This window comes from Gallinula chloropus (assembly GCF_964237585.1).
Source record: "Gallinula chloropus genome assembly, chromosome: 15".
Classification (NCBI taxonomy): domain Eukaryota; kingdom Metazoa; phylum Chordata; class Aves; order Gruiformes; family Rallidae; genus Gallinula; species Gallinula chloropus.
The window spans coordinates 11,640,877-11,660,026 of NC_140100.1; the positions used below are offsets into that span (position 1 = coordinate 11,640,877).

Sequence of the window (19,150 nt, forward strand, 5' to 3'; positions counted from 1 at the left end):
TCTGCGTAGTCTGTGGCTGCGTTTGTTACTTCATCTCACCCGTGCTGTTTCCCCAGTCCTTTCCAGGCACCCAAGCCACGTCAGACACAGGTGTGAGCTGGAAATAAGGGTCTCACAAGGCTTAGAAAACTAAGAGGTCTCTTTAATTACCAAAAGCACGTTCCACGTACAGCTCCCAATCACACACTTCAAACAGCAACTGCAAAAAGCAAAGTGTGAGTGGCCATTCACCCAGAGGCTGTTTCGGAAATGCTACAGCCTTTTTTCTCCAGGAATGCACTGAATCCACAGTCTTGGTGGGGCTGGATTCTCCAGTCTGTTGAAAGAAAATAGCTGGCTGTGACAGCCGCTCCTGCATGCTGTCCCTGGGGCAGATGGCTTCTGTCATGGCACATTTTATTCCACTGTGAGCGTGGCACACTGAAAGGAGAAAAAAGTGACCGCAGTCACAAAGCAGCAGTCGTTATCCCAGGTACCTGGAGCAGCAACACTGAACTCCAACTGTTGGGACAGCCCGCTGGTACCCCTGTGTCCAGACACCAGAGGGGGAGGGCTGCAAATGTGACTTCAAAGAGTCTCAGCTACATCTTGTGTTTGCGTGCATGACTTTCTAAAAATAGCAGTGCACTGCCAGGATTGTGTCTACACAGGTTACAGACAGGTAAACACAGGTACTACTCCTGCTTCCTGTGCTGGAAGTGTTTGTAAGTGTATGGGCCACACAGAAATACCGTGACTGAGAGCTGGCTAAGGATGTGGCTTGTCTTCTGAGAACAGGGCATCGGTTGAACTCAAGTTTCCATAAACCAAATGATGGAAAAAGACACCTAAAAGTACAGGCTAAGCTGAGGCGCCTTGTCCCAGCTCCTTACCACTTGAGAAGGGCTCAAGCACACCCAGGGTGGCAAAGAACAGGCTCTGCAGGAGCCTGTGCGCAGCCACAGGCCCTGCCTGCTAGCTGCAGCGCTCAGACTGTGCAGGGGCCAGGGGAGAGCAGCCACAAGGGTCCAAGGCCCACAGGAGGATCTAGGTGACCTGGTGATGGCAATGCCCTGCAGCACAGAGATGCCTCCATCCTCCTTGGGCTTAGGCAGCGCCCAGCCACTTGCCTGACAGTGATTTACCAATTCAAGGGGCTTAAAAGAAAGCAAGATCCTAGCTGCAATCATAAGGGCAAACGCAGGGACACTGCGTTCATGAGTCTTGGGACAACGTGGCAGCAGTTTCAGGGTCAGCCCTGTTTTAGAGACACCACTGCCGGCACTGGGATGCTGCCGCTCTGAGGGGTGTTAGCCAAGGTGGCTAAATTACCATTCCCTGCCTGGAGAGAAGCACAAGCAGCACGGCCAGGACGTGGGAAAGGCCAAGAGCCAGGGGACAGGCCTACTGCTGCCACCTGTGCTCCTCTGCTATGCAGATGGGAGCCCCAGCGCCAAGGCCGGGCAGGAGGAAGCTGCAGTGACAGCTCGTAAAGGAGACATGGGACTTACCCCACAGGTCACTTCCGAAGCTTCTTTATGAAGCTGACCTCGTCCCGGTTCCGGATGCCGTACCTACACAGAGAACAATGCTGCTGTTTCCCAGCCCCAGTCACTGAAGCCCCACAGCCTCCTCAGTCCCCGGGCAGCCGGACGCGGGCGCTGGCCCCGCCGCAGGACGACGTGAGGGTCTCCCTTGCGCCCGCGGAGCGCCCCAGGGCCAGGCGAGGCTCCGTCACTCACTCTCTCAGCTTCTTTCGGTCATCCGCCAGCTTCTCTCCGGCGTAGGTTAGGTGGTACGTCCTCCAGATGTACTTCCTAGGAAGAAACACTCAGGGCGGGCGGCTGCGGGGCGGCTGCCCGCGGGAGGGTGGTGGGAGTGGGGGGGAGTGGACAGCCGGAGCCCCCGGCCCCGGGGCGCCGCTCACCAGCTGAGGTGCTGGACGCCGCCCTGCCGAGCCTGCCGCAGCTGGATGTGCCGCCGCAGCGCCTTCTTCAGGTCCAGCACCGAGGCGTTCTGCACCACCACCACGGCTGGGGGAGGACAGCCCGTCAGCGCCCCGGCCCCTGTGTCCCGCCTCCCCCCGCCGGGTGCCCCCACCCCGGGCCGTGTCCTCCCTTCCCCCGCCGGCCCCGGCCGGGTGCCCCCACCCCAGCCCGCTCCTTCCCGGCGCGCCCCGCCCCGCCCGGCCCCGGACGCACGCATGATCTCGCCGTCCGCCTTGCAGACGCGCACGGTCATGGCCTGCCCGTACTCCAGCGCCACTTGCGAGCCGATCTCCTCCGCCGTCACCTGCGGGCGGCGTGGCCGCGTCAGACGGGCCTGAGCCTGAGCCCGGCCCCGCCTCCACCGCCCACCCTCCCCTGTGCCTCGGCCCCACCTGCGGCGGGAGGTCACAGAGCAGCGGGTCCTGTACCAGCTGCGCCAGCGCCGCCTGGAAGAGCTCCAGCACCTCGGCGTGCGCCAGCTCCTCCTCGGCCTCCGCCATCGTCGCGCCGGAAGAGGCGGTCGGAACCGCGAAACCGGCGATGCTGCTCTTCTGCCCGGCGTGCGGCAACGTGCTGGTGGCCGAGGAGGGGCCGCGGTGCCACCGCTTCGCCTGCACCACCTGCCCCTACGTGCGCAACGTCACGCGGAAGGTGCCGGGACGGGCGCGGGCCCGGGGCGGGCGGCGGGAGGGAGCTGGGGGGGGGGCGGGCGCGGCCTTTGGGGCCTCCCCTCACCCGCGGTGCCCGCAGGTGACGAGCAGGAAGTACCCGCGGATGAAGGAGGTGGACGACGTGCTGGGCGGCGCTGCGGCCTGGGAGAACGTGGACTCCACCGCAGGTAGGGCCGGGCCGGGCCGGGGGCGGGGCTCGCCTCGGCTCCGCTCCCTGCCCCTCACGGCGCCGCGCCTCTCCCCGCAGAGCCGTGTCCCAAGTGCGAGCACCCCCGCGCCTACTTCATGCAGATCCAGACGCGCTCGGCCGACGAGCCCATGACAACGTTCTACAAGTGCTGCAACGCGCAGTGCGGGCACCGCTGGCGGGACTGAGGGCCCCGGGGGCGCGGCCGAGGCTCCCGGCGGTGCCAACCCCCCGCCCGGGGCCTGAGGCGCCGCGGCCGGGGCCCTGCGCGCTCTCTCGCCGCGGGGCCGCGGGCCGGGCCCGGCTCCCGGCGCTCCCGCGGTAGACGCGCCGCTGGATGTAAGCGACCGGCTGCCGCAGGGCCCGGCGGGGCCGGCGCGGACAGCCGCGCTCGGCCGAGGGGAGAAGGGCCCGTCCCCGGGCTCGGGCCGCGGCTGTGCAAGCGGCTGGAGCTGAGCGAACGGCGGCGAGGAGCAGCTGCCGCAGCCCAGCCCGGCCGGGGCAGCGAAGGGAGCAGCAGGGCGCCGGGCCCCGCGCCAGCCAGCACAGACCCGGGTATGGGAAGTAGGCTTGGAGCGCCCTCGGATGCCGCCTGCCGCGTAGCGTTAAGCTTTATTCTCGTTTTAAATACATCCAAAAGTAAAAAAAAAAGTAAATAATTTAATAAAATCAAGATGAAGCACAAAGTGTAACACTGACTCCACACCCTCACCCCTCCGGGCCAAACCGGTTCCTCCAAACAGCTGTAATTCCCTCTTCTATACGGGGATAATCTGCACCCATTTATTCCAGTTCACTTCGCTGGGGAACACTCTTCCCAGCCTCAGAGTACAGTCTATTGTAGGCTCATAATATATCGTTGGGCTTTCACTCAGTTTGGGACTCTCCAGGTTTTCCTCCACAACCGGCTGGGAGAAGAGCGACACCAGGGATGGCTTTTTCATGTAGAACCGTCTGATGCAGCCAAGAGCTTCCAGGCCCTGCAGAGAAACTCACAGGGTTCAGCTAGAGCAGTGGCAGCAAAAAATACTGCCCATAATGCTGCTGTACATACAGCGTTCAGAGGCGCTGGGCAATTTATACTCAAAGCAGTTTCACACCTTCAACTGACAAAGGGATGGCAAAGACAGCACAACAAAGCCCGCTGGCAGGGCTGGGTGTGTGCTCCTTGGGCCGTTTCAGCAGTGGCTGCCCTTGGGCTACTGCCACACAACTGTGCAGCAGCAGCTCTCCACACTGAGGAACAGCGCTGACTCATCAGAGGCTGGTGTGGATGGAAGCCCCAGGCTCCTGGGGCGGTTCTTGCCCAGTGGGTTAGCATTCGCTCCCACAGCGACACCCAGCAAGGTGATCCTGTGTGCTGCACGCCCTGAAAACACCTGGTGCATATTCACTCACGTACTCAGTACACACCTGGATTTACTAGTAGTTGGAGTATTCCTGACACGGGCTAGTTCTAACCACATTCATCACTAGAGAAGTCAGAGACAAGCTCTCCAGTGTGTACCATGTTCGGGTAATTCCCTGACTCTCTGGGTTTGAATAAAAGCTGCTCTCCCATGGGTGCACCTCACCACGATAAACTCCATCCTGCAGTCTTAAACTCATCCACTGCTGATCCCATTGCTGTGGCACGGGATGTTGGGAAGGGCTGTGAGGGAGCACCCAGGAGGTTGCTCAGTGCAGGAGCAAACAGCTTGCACCCTTACCACAGTGCTCGAGCCGTTGGACAGCAGTGTGGATGCAGGCACTGGAATTTCCAGTGTTGGTACGGGGAGTCACTGGTAGGGGAAGGGCTGTGATGTTGCTGTTCCACAGCAGATTTTGAGTCACGGGGCAGGGGAAGGGGGAATAAGATCCAGGTTTCATTTGCAAAGTAGCAATGGTGACAAGATGGGAAAAAGAAATGAGAAGCCTCAGTTTTCCCAGCACATAGTTTTACAGTTAAGGACGGATGCACAGCTTTAAGGTCAGGACAGGAGCCTGGGAGGACTGTGTACATACAGCCCTGTCCTGCACGGGGCTGATTCTTGTGTCAAACACTCCCTGTCTGAAAGGGATATGAGGGAAACCTTGGGATAAACTGTCTGGGTGATGAACAACCCAATTTAGTATTTCACAGTGACAATCCAACACTGCACTTACATCTGTTTCAAAAGCCAGCTCCAATTCTAACATCCATAGCATGGTAATCCCAGGAGAAGGAGGCATCCTGCCTTCCTCGCTGAGAGCAGCATCTTGCCCTAGCTAATCGCCCCAATGGGAGGAGCTTGTCTTTCATCTTCCTGGCACTTGGCATCCTAGAAGCTCCTGAGCTAGAAGGGACCCTTGAGGCCCATAGAGTCCAACTCCTGGCTCCACAAAGGCCCATCCCAGTCAGTGCATGGGACAGAGGTCATTGTCCAGACGCTTCCTGACCTCAGACCAGCTCAGGGCTGTGACCTGGTGAGCCTGTGCCAGTGCCTGATCACCCTCTCAGCAAAGAACCTGTTTCTTCCTAACATCCAACATAAACCTCCCCTGTTGCATCTTCACGCCATTCCCTCGGGTTCTATCCCCAGTCCCCAAAGAGAAGAGATCAGCACCTGCCCCTTTGCTCCCCTTGTCAGGAAGCCACAGACCATGATGAGGTCTCCTCTCAGTCTTTTCCAGGCTGAAGAAAACAACTTCAGCCTCTCTTTGTAAGCCTTCCCCTCCAGACCCTTCCCCATCCTTGTTGTCCTCCTCTGGACACCCTCCAATAGTTTTGTGTCCTTGTCCTGTGGCACCCAAAACTGCACCCAGGTGAGGCCACCCCAGTGTAGAGCAGAGTGGGACAATCCCCTCCCTGGACCAGCCGTGCGGTGCTGGATGCATCCCAGGATGCAGCTGGCCCTCCTGGCTACCTGAGCATGCTGCTGGCTCCTGGGTAACTTCCTGTCAACCAAGACCCCCAAATCCCTCTCGGCACAGCCAGCCTCCAGCACACACTGTTGGTGGTTGCCCAGCTCTGATCTGTCCAGGTCTCTCTGTGAAAGGCTTCTCCACCCTCAATGGAGTCAACAGCTCCTCCCAATTTGGTGTTATCTGCAAATTTACTTAACATACCCTCTAGTCCTGAGTCCAGGTCATTTATGAAAACATTAAAAAGAGCTGGCCCTGAAATGGAGCCCTGGGAACCCCACTAGTGACTGGCCACCAGCCGGAACCCCAGCCACTGTCACCCTCCGGTCCCAATCCCTCAGCCAACTGCCCACCCAATGTGGCTTCGTCTAGTTGTGTGATGGACAGTTTGTCCAGCAAGATGCTGTGAGGCACAGTATAGAAAGCCGTGCTGAAATCCAAAAACAACAACATCAGCTGGTTTCCCTTGGTCAACCAGCTGTCCAGCAAAGCATCTGCCAACCTCTAAGTGCAGAGGCTGAACCAGGTGAACGTCCACACAACTGATAGTTCACGTACCTGCAGTATCTCCAAGACGGCAACGGGCTGCAGTACCCCCACGTAATGCTGCAACAGCATGGCTTCCGTGATGCCTGGCTTTGTCATGATGTGGTAGAGCACAGCCTCCATCATCCCCTTACACACAGGTTTATTCAGGTTCCCGTCCACAATCCTCCATGGCCTCCCAATGAAGCAGACGTTCTCACAGGCCCTGCAAGAGACACTACATTCAGCTCTGTCAGGAACTGCTCTCCTAGCTGGATTTCCTATCATCATAATTTCTGTATAACAGAGGTTCCTGCTACCTCTGTTTCCAGTGGTTGCTGTCATCCTAGGTGTAAATTCTGCAGCTGCTCTGGGAACGGGCAGGCACTGGTGCTGATCTGCTGGACAGTTCCACAGACCTGAAGTTTGGGCACCATTACACCACCCACCGATTACCCCAAGTCTGGATGGGAAAGCTTTGTTTCACTTGTTAGCTAGCAGCTTTACCATCCTCCAAAAGTTACCCAAGCCCTGCTTCCATCTGCAGCAAGCAGCATCTGCTCAGGTAGGAAAGCAAATTCCTCGTTTTTAGTGTTTTGGGGTCATAAGACAGACCCTGTGTGGAAATCCCCATCTCCCACACTGCTGCTTCTCCAGCCCTCTCCTGGGCACCTGGCAGCAGAGACTTTCTGGCACCAGACTTGCTTAAGAAAATTATTTTCGTTCCCCTGAGACTTGGAGCTGGTTGTTTTTTTGGAAACCCCCCCAGAAGTGTTCTCAGCAGGCACAGGGGTCACATTAACAACAACAGAGGAGAACACGGGGGTTTCCATCATAAATGCTCACTATCCATCTGAGCACAGAAATGCGACCGGTTTCCCAATCAGTTGCTTCCGGGTATTATTTGGGAAGAACTAAGTGTTTGGTTACTCTGCAGGCATTGCAGTTACTCACTGGTCCCTGGCTGCCTGGGATACATCCGTCATGGAGCTTCCTGGAAAGAAAAGAACAGTTCTTAATTAACCCAAACCTGTCACCTGGTGCAGGGAAAGTAAGAGGTGGCTCAGCTGGAAAACCCAGCAGCTTATGCTAGAAAGTGAGGCTAGCAAACGGCACTGTGTGCTGTGTGGGGAGCTCTGGGCTTCTGCTCCAGCTGCTGTTCCCTGGCTCTTCCCTTCCCACACCCCTACTCCACCAGGCTCCCTGTGGGTCCATCCCCAAATTGCAGCAGGAAGTTTTATTCCTAGAAGCCTGACAAGGTGGCAGGACAGCCAGTTATCCTACGGGCTGCATAAACTGCGTTTCACACTGAGCGCTGTGCAGGGGCTCAGCGTTCCGGGCTCCTGGTAACCATAGGGAAGCTGAGGAGGGGTCTGAGCAGCTGCAGACCTGAGAATGCAAACTCAGGATTTCAGCAGAGCTTACTTTCAAGCAAAGGTTGTCTCTGCAGCTTCCATTATGTCATGGGTTTAATTACACAATTACAGTCTATAGGTACTCACAGCACACCTAGGGGCTAACAGCTTTGGCTTAAGCACACATAAACCTGTCAGCTGGCCCTCATCAGCAAGACCAGTCTATGCTTGGTAAGGTAACAACTATTTTTTTCCCTCCTGTGTTAGAAACAAGTAGAGGAAGTTAACTCCAAAACAGTACTTCAACAGTTTCATCTTTGTAATTGCTGAAGCCTTTGCTGTTTAGACAGCCCCGAATCCATCTCCTGCAGGAAGGCTCCTGGTACCAAGCTCTAAGGTCAGCCTGCTCCAACCCACATGGCAGCCTGCAGCTGTGAGCGTGACTAGCAGCACATCTTGGCAGAATACCACAGCAGTTAGCTCCTGATTCAATCTGAAATCAGAGCTGATAAAACCAAAACCAAAATAAAATCCCCAACAACCTACTTAATGTAAAGCTTGGCAAGAGGTACTAGCTATTAGAAAGCTGGGAGTAAAAAGGAAATGAAAATGAAAATGAAAATGAAGTCAAACTGGGCTACAAACAAGGCTATTAATCTCACTGGCACGTGCTGCTTTCTGGTGAATGGTTTAATGACCTTCCAGCTTCCAGTCCTGAGCATTCTAGTTAAACATGCACCAGTAGCACTGTGTTCCCGAGGTGCATGGACATCTAGCCATTGGACTGAAGCCACAGATGAGAAACCTGAGATCCAAATATGTTTTTGGCAGAGAGTAAGACATGGAAGTGAGTTTCTAAGGAAAACACGTTCCTAAACTAGTAATGAATATTCCAGCAATGTGCATAGGAAGGAACCTTTGATGTATTTAACCCCCCAAGACCTTCCAAGATCAAGTAGCGTAATGCCACTTGGTGAGAAATGAAAACCTCTATCACTGGTCCAGCTTCATAAAGAATCTAGTATTTGCTTATGAAATGGAGCTACCTGTTTGGGATCAAGTGATGATGAGCTCGTTTGTATTTCTTGGACATAGAGTGCTCCTACATACCTTTAGAGACTCCTGGGTTCTCCTGTAAGTAGGAAAGATCATCATACTGCTCACTGGCTGATTGTTCAAGAACAGGGATCTGCTGCTTGTGCTCAGTGCTGAGCTCATCATTCTCATCTTCAGGCTCTTTGTCCTCAGAACAAGATTTCTCTTGCTCCCTGTAAGGGTCCACAGCATCTGAAGTGCATGCTGGGTGTTCAGCTCGGTGGTCTGGGTCTGTCTGTCCTCCCAGGGAGCTTGTCTCTTCATCCTTGATCGAAGTTTCCTTGACAGTGACGGGATCAGGAACATCTGCATCAATGTCATTGTCATTTGCACTTTCCAAACCACTCCGTGAAGCCTCGCAGAGTTGATCGCTGTCTTGAAGGACATCACTTTGAGTCCTGCATCTCTTTCTTGGAGGTTCGTCATCCCCTACAGATTGTGTGTCTTTTCCCAGCTGCTGCTCCTCTCTCAAACCTCCCTCCCCTGCCTTTGGTTCCGATGGCAGGCAATCTGCCTGGACGTCAGTGAGAGCGGCTTCTGCACCTTGCTCAGCGTCGTCCGGTTTATTTTTCAGACATACAGAATGCAACAGCCATGGCTTGGCAAATACTATTGCAACCAGCCTTACAGTGTGGCCTCCTACTTCTAAAACCTGCTGCATTTCAAGAAGGTCCTATAAAAACAAAACCACAAAAGTTTTCTCAGGAGCTTTCTCTGGAAAATGTCAGTTTAACCACATACCACAGAACTGCCACCAGAACAGCAAAGAAAGTGGAAGAGCTTGGTAGAATATTCAATTTTCAGTCCTGCTGCACTGAAGTTGAAAAGATGTTTTACCCCTTAAACTTGTCTGAAATTACAGCACAAGCCCTTTTTCTTCAGCTTAACTGAATATGTAAGTGGAAAGAGTATTTTGCTTCCAAAGATGAACGTTGGTACCTCCAGTTTCTGAAAGAGTTCATTCCTCCCTTTGACTTCTGGCCTGCCTAACTTTAAGGCAAGGTTGCTACCAGGTTCTGGTGTGTGATGTCTCACCTAAGAGATGCAGCTTTGTTTAATTTATATTTGCTTCCTACAGCTTGGAAGAATGTCCTATTCAAAGGGACCATGAAGCACGGAAACATTACTGTATGGAAAGCAGCTGGCTGTAAACCCACCTGAATATATTGCTCCAAGCTCCTGGTGCGTTCAGGTTCCACCTCTTCATACCTGCAGAAATGTTTGCTGAGCTCAGCTTTGCAAATTCCAAAGTGGGAAGTGGCCTCTATGGCGCTGCGGATCTCCAGAGCAGCACCTACATCTGCGGGACTGTAGCCGTAGCCTTCTGTACACTCATGGAGAAACCGATCCACCGTATAGTTTTCTTCTTGGACCTTTATCAGCCTGGTGAAAGTTTCAGGGAGGCAGGAGACTCCCACAGCCATGTTATCAAGCAGAGAAGAAACTGCAAAACAAATAAAAAGCAAGTGTGTAAGCTGTGAAGCAGTTGTTACTGTGCAATACGCTACAGAAAGATAAGATACTCTGAGACAGACAGATTAGAGGTGTTCTAGAATATTCCAACTTAAAACAGAGCTCAGTTTTCCTTCTTCAATGCCATAGTTTCCTTTTTTCCTTTCTGCCTGAGGTATCTGCCTCTGAAAAGCCCCATGGAAGAAAAGCAAGCTGGTTTACAAGGTCCTAGCCTCATATCAAAATGAAGTATCGCTGAAAGACAGTGATTCTCTCTAACACTGGGTCAGCTTAACTCTGTGTTAACAAGGGAGTCATCTCCTCTTTCTCTTGAGGGAGGTCATGTGAAAACTCTAGGGCAATGCAGTGCTGTGCCCGGCCCTCGTAATCCAGACTGGATCCGTGGCAAAAAGCTATTGGCCAAACGTGGTCTAGACCACAAGCTGGCAGGGTCTTTGTACAATCAGTATGAGAAGGCACCTCTGTCTGGGCATCACTGCACAAAACTGACCCCCAGCATACAGGGAAGTCAGAAGCTGAAGCAGTGTAACGGCTCTTTCCAGTCCCGGGTGGTTAGAGGGGAGGGCTGGCACCGTTCCTGCCGGCTCCCCACCCCTTCATCTGCAGGCTGCCTTCGCATGGTGCCTTGGGGACACTCACAGGGCAGCTGCACTTCTCTGACAGCCAAGGCAAAACCAGAGCAGGTGCAGTGAGCCATCAGCTTAGCAGACCTGGAGGGCACTGTGCAGCCGAGATGGGAGAAAGCTTCCAGGTTCCCCCAGCGGCAGGAAGAATGGGCAAGGTCAGCACTGGACCCTCCAGCTAAAGGCTTCCCGGATACATCTGCGTTGCTGCTGAAAGGAAGCTGCTCTTCAAGAAGGGGGCATGCTGACAGGTTTCGGATATTCAAGCTCTAAATATTATCAAAGCATTAAAATTACTGTGGGCAAAGGGCCAGCGATGGGACAGCACTACTTCAGGCACTGGCATGAGATGAGTAAATGTGAATTTCCATTCAAGGAGCTCAGAAAGATTTTCTTTTCTCTTTACAGAAGAGAGAGCCTGGGTGTGACATAATATGGAATTCCAAGTTGCAGAAGGGATGGAACAGCCTCCCGGGGAGGGTACAGGAAAGCAGAGGCCAGACTCCCTCTTTGGATTAACAGTTTTACACAACATGAAATAGGGGGGTGGACTCGTTACCCGCTGAAGCCAGAAGGGGACGCACTGCAAGGCACGCTGCACGTGTAAAGAGAAAAGAACGTTCCTATTCAGAGGCTGAGTTCAAAGCAGCTCCTGAGCTCAGGAGTTGGCTCTCTCCTGCTCCAACCCAGTTCTGTGCGAGTCAGGCCAAACGAACTGACCTGGAGAGCTGAGTCTTCCTGGTACTGGTGTACATCGCAGCTTAACCTTCACCTGGCAGGAGTTGACCACAATATTGTCGCTGGGGCTCAGATTGCGCATGCTGACAATGCCAGGGGCATAGTAGCCTCTCATCAGTAAGTAATTGGTATGAGATGCTTGACGAGCTTTTACTTCTATTCTCCTTTTGCCTCCAGAGCTGTCGTCTAAGTCATCATCATCATCATCTTCATCCTCAAGTCCTTCTTTTCCCAAGCTAAAGCAGAGAGAGGTGTTTTGTTTGTTTGTTTTCCCAAACAAGAAGTGACTCATCCCACTGAGCAGGGCCAGAACACATGCTCTTCTGCATTCTAGCACTTGGTGATAAACAGCTGTGGGCACGGCCATAGCAGGCAGATTTAAAAAGTGCCCAGAACAAGCAACTACAGAAAAGACACTCCAGGTCCCTGGAAAAGGAAACTCTTTTTGCAAAAAAGTTGAACCCAAAATATCTGAGCCTACAGTGCTGAACTTCTGGTTCAGCAGACACTTCATCATCTGTCAGAGCACAAAGGCTGAGACCGTAGGGGACACTGCAGTGCAGAGCAGACAGAGTTTATTTTTGAGGGAGAAAAGGAGAAAAAAAAAAATTACAGAGCAAACACTGCAGTTATTTTAAAAAAGGGAGAAAAAACCCACAAACCCAAAACCCCAATGTGACACAAACTGCAGATGGCCTCAAAGTAAAGAAACAACAGGAGCAGTAGCAGCCAGAATCAGTTTCTGAGAAATAAACTTAGCCAAACCAATGCTATTTCTTCCCAGGATGTGACAAGAGCCATTATGGATGAAGGTGAAGGCTCTGAACAACCTGACTGAACTCTGAAGCTGCCTCTATTTTAAGCGGGTTATGCCAGAGACAACCACAGGCTCCTTCCAACCTTTTCCAAGATGAGTTAGACCTTATGTACTGTCTCTTAAAATATAAAAGAGAACACATCATTAGGAAAAATAACAGTTGGAAAACTGTGCTTGGGAATGGGACTAGTGCCGGGCTCCATGTATCTTTGCCAAGGCCCAGGGTGGTAAGACAGCTTATTAAGTTTGTGTGGGATCACCACACTGGAGAGGCTGCAAGTTTATGAAAAGATGGATTTGTGTTCAGAACATTTCCAGTGAACTGAATCAACAGCCTGAAAAAGAACAGGAAGCAGCTTCACAGGGAGAAATGCACTATACTTATAGTATAGCTCTACACCTCTCTCCCACCTCTTTAAAAGGAAACAATTAACTAGGTAAAAGGAAAAGAAACTTCTTATAGTGAATCCCCCAAATCATAACCTATTAGGGGTGCTTTCTGCTTTTTTTTATGACCAGCCCATGGCCATTCCTGTGCTCAGGATGCACTAGCAGGCGGATCACCTGTAACACGTGACGTAACTGGCACAGACCTGCCAGCAGAGTATGGCATTTGGGTTTTGGCATCACATAATGAGCAAGACAGAGATGTGGGTAACATAAGTAACATACCAAAACCAGAAGTAAAGGAACTGAGGCTGCTCACTTTAAAGAATAGCGTATTATGGGTACTGTGATTAACAGGCTTCAAATAGGTAATAAGCTGTTCTAAGCAGAAAGAACACAAAGTATTTTCCATGCATATATAACACAACATGAAGCAACAAGTTGAACTACAGAGAGATATTCCAGCTGCACTCTAGGAAAACACATGATTGTAAGGATAACTATTTATGGGATTAGGCTGCCTAGGGAGAGAGCTTCAAACTCAGCGGTATGAAATTACTGAAAGCTTTAAAAAAAATAAATCAAAGAGCAGACAATACATAGAGCCAGTATTGTGGAGACAAGTTTCACTGATAAAGCTGAAACCTTGTCACTAATCCTTCTTAGTTCTTGAAACAGGGAAGTGTGGTGTTGATGAAAACACTCATCTAGCACACACTGCTCCACCTCCTGCATGAGCTCTGGTGGCAGCGGACAGCCCAGCAATTTAAACGTATCACACTAAAACATGCTACAACTCAGTGCAAAAAAAGCTAATACCAGTCAAACTTCATTCAAGCTACCCCCAACCCATTTTTACCAGTATAAATAACAGTGCTTACCTTTTTATCACTTCATTTTCCACCATAGTGCTGTCCACCACAACTATCTGCTCTGGGATCCTCACATTCACAGACACCAGTCCCAGGGAGAAGAGGGAAAGCATCGCCACACACTGGCCTCCAGGCCCATCCATAGGAAATGCGATCATTCCTTCTGATGGTTGGTTTTCTTGGTCTTTAAATGAGAAGCTGTCTGGCTGGTCTGATCTTTCAGCATCCTTGAGCTTCTCGAGGAACTGAAAGGACTCTGTACAGATTGTGCTGGGAAACCGCCATGTAAAAACTCTGGCCAAAAAGACAAAGCACCACAGAACTTTGATAATCTGGTTTTTCTGTATATGAATTTTAGACCCAGGGTAGCCGATGGGCTACTCCTCCCTCTCTCCTCCTGTCTACATAAAGGCTGGCCCAGCAAACTTGGCTGAATACAGGGTGAACTCAGACTTTCATATGCAGATGCTGCCTTCACCTCTCCAGCGTCAGCCACGATGGTCAGGTGCTTTGCTCTAGATACTTCTCTCCTCCGTGCCACACACACACACACAGGTAGGTTCTTTTATTTGCTCAAACAGTAACCTTTCTGACACTCACCTGTAGTAACTCTGAGACAGCTGATATGACATGGGTACAAAAGGCAAAGCCCGGCTTTTCTTTGGTCCCAGGGTGTGGTTTACTCGCCGGCGATTGACCAAGCTTCTCTTCTGGCACTCCAGGAAAGCCTTCACAAGGATGTCATCCTGGTACTCCCGGTACAAGCGGAACGTCTGCAAAAGGCCCGTTCAATGCACCAGGCAGCGTTCGCTCCGAATCCACTGCTACTCACCTACCTGAGGTGTATATTAGCTACAGGAATATGGAGCTACAGGCCAGACTGTAAATGATACATATAAATGCACCTCACTACTACACTATTTATTACTTTTATTGGATTCTCCAGGCTTTCCACAGTAAATGTCAGTTGAATTAACTAAATGCTACAGAACATTTGATGTTCAGAATGAGGTCAGGCTCCCACTGCAGTTATATATGGGAAAAGAACGCTCCTCTGCAGCACAGTTTGGTATATTCTTCCCATCGTTTTACCGGGAACATTTGCTTCCATGAGCTTGGCTTTCTAGACTCTGCTCTTTCCTGCTGCTGAGATATTAAACTCCCTTTGAACTCCTAACTTCATTTTTTTTAAAGTGTCTGAGTGACAGATGATACAGTTTTGGGGTCCCCAATGCTGAAGGAGAGGCTTCCCAACACCAGTGTCTGCTGCATACTGGACCTGGCTTCATGCTGTCTCCTCCGGAGCGTAATTCCAATTACACAAGTGGACACTAAATCATGATACAGTCTGACCCAGTGGAGGGGATGTAGGGTTTATTTCATATGGTTTTGGGGACTGCTTCAACCTCACAACTTGCAATCTCATCCTCAGAGAAAAAAGCAACATATGGAAATTCTGCCTGGAATACAGAATTTCCTGAAAGCGGGAGAGAATAATCCCCCCAGGATGGACACAAATCTAAGTGTCTGGGTTTCTTCTCTCCTGTTTGAAGAAAGCATGTGTCAAAGGAGAGAGGTATAGTTTGATGACCAGTAAAGCTTGGTCCAGATTCTGTACCTGAAACGACTGGCAAGATTTCATCTGGTTATCCGAGAGTGCCAGAGTGCTCTGAATCAAGTTCTGGAGTACTAGGAAATGGATATCATAGACACTGAAAGAAAAAAAGACAGAAAGATTTTATTTGTGATCACTTTGGAGCATGAGGTACCTATTAAACTACCACCAAACCGCACAAACTCAGCCATCTGCTTCTGCAATGGATGCACAAAGGCACGAGATCACTACAGCTGAGGATCAGCCACTAAAGGGGCCTGTTACACTCTCCCTGACCTTCCACCCTGGAGTTTTGGATCAGTCCCAACAATCTAACACAAAAAAAGGTTCTCCTTCTTAACATCTCCTCTCTCAATGTATAGCACCCGCACAGGAAACACACTCTTGTCCTAATGATAATGGCCCACCTTCTGGAGAAGGGCATCACTGCTGTCATTTTATTCACCAAATCCCTGTTAGAGGCCTACAGTCTTGTGAAAGCATCTCTCTGTTAACAAACAGAACTGCAACAGACGCAGAACGTACTGAATTAGGAGGCTACATGACTTCCAGAGATGGGAGGGCTGATATGACCTTGTGTCCTAATGGAAAAACTGGTGCTGGCACTCACCTGCTTAGACTGTCCTCTTTGGTGTTTTGACTTGTGTCTTCTCCAATAGCCAGAACTTGAAACCTAGTTAAGGGAAGGGAAAGGAAAACACTGGAACAGGAGTGATGCCCTGTGATTTTCTATCAGCTGTGAAACCCGGAGGCTGACAAGCATGACTGCTAACGAGGCAAGCGCTGAAAGAACCATCTGCTCTGCAGCCCTCAGCACAAGTGTCAAGAATTAGAAGAACTGCCCACATCAGTCTCCCTCACTCCACAAAGCTATCTGCTGACCAGGAGATGAGGCACTGGCAGGAGACAGTATGGATTTGTATGGATTTGCCATTCTGGACTTCCAGATGCCATCGACAGCACTTTTGCTGTAATGTACAGCTCTGCACAAATGAAGAAATCTACAACAGTTATAACTATTTTATCCTAAAATGGTTTGAGACCTGAATTGCCACACTTCTCTCCAACTGTTATTCATCACAAAAAAAAAAAAGCTTGATGATCTGGGGCTGGAGAGTGCTAATAAAGCTGAGTGCTCTTCCGCATCAACAGCGTAACCAGCACTGGGATGATTTAGCTGAGCAACCAGCCACAAACTGAGATATAAACTGAGGCCAGTTAATGTGGGAAATCCTGAGGGGAAGTCTTCTATTGCATTAAAACCTTACACTTGGGTGCCAACATCGCTCATAGTGCAGCTGAGGATCTGAGGATTTATGAAAGTTGCCATTGTGAAGATCTGGTGTATAAAAAGTCTTATTTAGCAAAACGGGAATGGATTCAAATAAGGAACCCTGGGTGAGTCACTGGAAATCCGTTCCATGTATTTAGGAAGTATGGATTTGAAAGGAGCTTTGCTTGTTGTATTTGCCAAAACCTCTTTTGATACAAGGAGTAACAGAGTGTGCAAAGCATGCACAGCAGAGCAAGGGCCTACTCTGAACCGCCCTCCACTCGCACCGTCTCAGCCCATGTGCAGAGTCACAAGCACCATAAGTAACATACCTGGAAAAGAGTTCCTGCAGAGTGTCAGGAATCTCAAGTTTGGGATTCCCCAGGGTTGAACTGAATTTCTCTTTCAACCTTTCCACAAACTCTTTAAACTCCTTTGCACAAACCTTTGAAAACAAGCAACAGAAACGTTACCAACTTGTAGAGTGTTTGTGGGAAATTCTAGTAGGAATTGCTGGGCTTCAATTACTGGGTGGGAAACAGTATGACAGGTAGGGGAATGCCTCAGGAGAGCTCGGTGGTGGCTGTGTTTGCCGATCTACTTAACGGCTGCAGGTTCTGCAACCAAGCTCACAGCTACAAGCAACCCACCGTGAACATATTAAAACCCATCACACTGAATTAACAGCAGAAAATCTCTTGCTAGAGCTGTGTTTAAGCTTCTGCTTAAGTCTTTTTCTCTCTTCACACCCTTCACACTTTACCACGTTCTCCAAGTCTGCACAGTCATGGCTTGGAGGACACCAGTTACACAAGAAGAAGAGTCTTGTGTCTCACTGGCAACAAGATTTGATTTGCTTCCCAAAGCAGACCTCAGGGATAGGGACACATGTATTTATTTCAGCAGCCTTTCAACAGTGAAAAACTATTCTTCATTTGAACAAAAATGAAGCTAACAACAGAACTGGTTGGGATTTTCTGACAATAATATGAATTGTCATTCCTGGATAAAACCAAAAATCCTGCCGTGACACTGTCCCAGTTATGAAAAAACTGTGAGATTCAAAGAGGAATTATTTGCACTGGAAGCGTAAAAAATTTTCAGTTTGAAACTGTGGTTGATTTAAACCATAAAAAGCTCAACATTTAAACAAACCCTTTTGACTGGGCTTCTCTCATGAACTTTGCTTGCATTCCTGCACTCACCCACAGAAGCTAAGGCAGTATTTTGACATGTAACCAGAATAAAAACTAAGAAGTTACAGAGCAGAAATGTTTTCTTGCTCAGATAATGAGGAGGCTGAGAGGATTAAAAAAAAAAAATAGATGCCCAGTCATGGATGCTTCTAAACCAGCATGCTGAGAAGCCCAATTTTTTGTAGCACAGCAGGGCTGTTTATGTGCCTTTGGAAAGCTGCCTGTGCCCAGTGCGCTCCTGAGCCAGCAGTGATGCTGCAGTTTTACAACGATGCTATTTTTAAACCTGCTAAAGGTACAAGGGAGACATAAGAGACAAAATCACAGTAGTTGAAACAGTGCAAGTACTTAGCAATCCAAACAACGTAACGTACTCTGTGACCTTTCAGAATACTTCCCCCCCTACCTGCGGGTCTTCATAATTATTTTCTCTGTTCATGATATCTTCAATGAGGGCTTTATCTTGGTAAACCTCAGCCAGGCAAACTCTGCAACAGATACAAGCAAAGGTGCTGTACACACCTGCAACTTTCCCAAGTCAAAATGGATCAGATAGCACCGCCAAGAAGTTGGAATTTATGTTATATGAATCAAGACAAAAACCACAGGAGGACTCATCCCATCACTTAATTTCAGGAGAACGTAGCTGGTGTGTACAACAGAGAGAAAGCTCCTTACTTATAATTAAGATAGGTCTGTGGGTTTCTGACAATGTAACGAGCTCTCCGTCCAACGGAATGAGAAGTTTTGTCGAGGGACTCCTCAAAGCTGGCGTGCATGATATCCCGAACCACTTGCCAGGGCACAAAGGGGCCTTTTACCTGCAAGAACAACAAATGCATTTGGTGTTAAACTTCAGCTTTTACGCACACCAATGATGGTCGGAACCAGGATGAATGCCTAGGACTGGCGAAATGGGTGTTCAGTACACAGGCCCATTCAATACCTTTGCATTCAGCACGTGACTAGCAATTCGGCACAGCATGAGCAGACTGTCTTCTTGCACTGTCCAGGTGACACGCAGGCGTGTCATTCTCTGCAGGGCACTCTGGTCAGCTTCGTCGTGGTAGCGGAGTCTTTTCGTTTTTTCTACAGAATCCTCTTCTAACAAATCCAGATAAAAACCCCAGACAGTTATCTCAGCACTATGTATTCAGGTTAGTTCAAACTCCCATCACAGGCAGCATCAGCACCAGTTTGAGTTTGTAAGAGTGAAAGACAAAAGCAGAGAAGGAAGTAGCAGTTTGGAAAGTAAAATGCATCAGCACCTCTCAGGAATGAGAGAACAAGCACTGTAATTAGCAAACTGGCCACCTACAGCATCATACCACAGAGAATCTTTAAGCCACCTATCAAAGGATCAAATGCGAATTGCAAGGAATTGATGGTTTCTTTAGTTTGCAGGAGCAGGATTCGCCCAGAGGCAGCACTCAGAGCACTCTGCTGTGTCTCCCCAGAGCTCACCCCGACATC

General features: G+C 50.2%; 3 protein-coding genes across 4 annotated transcripts in view; 1 reads left to right on the forward strand and 2 right to left on the reverse strand.

The window, feature by feature from the left end:
* Positions 1-121: 121 nt before the first annotated feature.
* SNRNP25 (small nuclear ribonucleoprotein U11/U12 subunit 25) lies at positions 122-2,485 on the reverse strand. 2 transcript variants are annotated; one of them, XM_084270777.1, is made up of 6 exons: positions 2,360-2,485; positions 2,181-2,271; positions 1,907-2,012; positions 1,722-1,796; positions 1,491-1,553; positions 122-316 (listed from the first exon to the last, which is right to left on the reverse strand). In XM_084270777.1, the coding sequence occupies exons 1-5, from the start codon at positions 2,465-2,467 to the stop codon at positions 1,499-1,501; spliced, it is 435 nt and encodes a 144-aa protein (XP_084126903.1). In that variant the 5' UTR covers positions 2,468-2,485; the 3' UTR covers positions 122-316; positions 1,491-1,498. The 2 variants fall into 2 exon arrangements, with proteins under 2 accessions (XP_084126903.1, XP_084126902.1); XM_084270776.1 differs by having other exon boundaries at positions 122-420.
* A 10-nt stretch (positions 2,486-2,495) lies between these two features.
* Positions 2,496-3,512, forward strand: POLR3K (RNA polymerase III subunit K). Its single transcript, XM_084270779.1, has 3 exons — positions 2,496-2,618; positions 2,718-2,805; positions 2,886-3,512. Exons 1-3 carry the CDS (start codon positions 2,508-2,510, stop codon positions 3,011-3,013), a joined length of 327 nt encoding a protein of 108 aa, XP_084126905.1. The 5' UTR covers positions 2,496-2,507; the 3' UTR covers positions 3,014-3,512.
* Positions 3,513-3,583: 71 nt separating this feature from the next.
* Positions 3,584-19,150, reverse strand: part of GTF3C1 (general transcription factor IIIC subunit 1) — a gene marked incomplete at both ends in the record, with an annotated part of 42,251 nt that continues 26,684 nt past the window's right edge. The window contains 14 exons of the mRNA XM_084270774.1: positions 3,584-3,805; positions 6,267-6,459; positions 7,188-7,227; positions 8,699-9,356; positions 9,841-10,127; positions 11,500-11,753; positions 13,603-13,887; positions 14,194-14,366; positions 15,212-15,305; positions 15,819-15,881; positions 16,814-16,926; positions 18,084-18,165; positions 18,356-18,498; positions 18,624-18,781. Of these exons, the coding sequence (XP_084126900.1) occupies positions 3,584-3,805; positions 6,267-6,459; positions 7,188-7,227; positions 8,699-9,356; positions 9,841-10,127; positions 11,500-11,753; positions 13,603-13,887; positions 14,194-14,366; positions 15,212-15,305; positions 15,819-15,881; positions 16,814-16,926; positions 18,084-18,165; positions 18,356-18,498; positions 18,624-18,781 (2,765 nt within the window). The remainder of the gene's footprint in view (positions 3,806-6,266; positions 6,460-7,187; positions 7,228-8,698; positions 9,357-9,840; positions 10,128-11,499; positions 11,754-13,602; positions 13,888-14,193; positions 14,367-15,211; positions 15,306-15,818; positions 15,882-16,813; positions 16,927-18,083; positions 18,166-18,355; positions 18,499-18,623; positions 18,782-19,150) is intronic.

Coding starts and splice junctions, on each gene's coding strand:
- POLR3K (XM_084270779.1), top strand. CDS start 2,508: ATGCTGCTCTTCTGCCCGGCGTGCGGCAACGTGCTGGTGGCCGAGGAG. Junction 2,619..2,717: donor TGCGCAACGTCACGCGGAAG/GTGCCGGGACGG, acceptor CGGTGCCCGCAG/GTGACGAGCAGGAAGTACCC. Junction 2,806..2,885: donor GAACGTGGACTCCACCGCAG/GTAGGGCCGGGC, acceptor CTCTCCCCGCAG/AGCCGTGTCCCAAGTGCGAG.
- SNRNP25 (XM_084270777.1), bottom strand. CDS start 2,467: ATGGCGGAGGCCGAGGAGGAGCTGGCGCACGCCGAGGTGCTGGAGCTC. Junction 1,797..1,906: donor GGCGTCCAGCACCTCAGCTG/GTGAGCGGCGCC, acceptor GTTTCTTCCTAG/GAAGTACATCTGGAGGACGT. Junction 1,554..1,721: donor GACCGAAAGAAGCTGAGAGA/GTGAGTGACGGA, acceptor TTCTCTGTGTAG/GTACGGCATCCGGAACCGGG.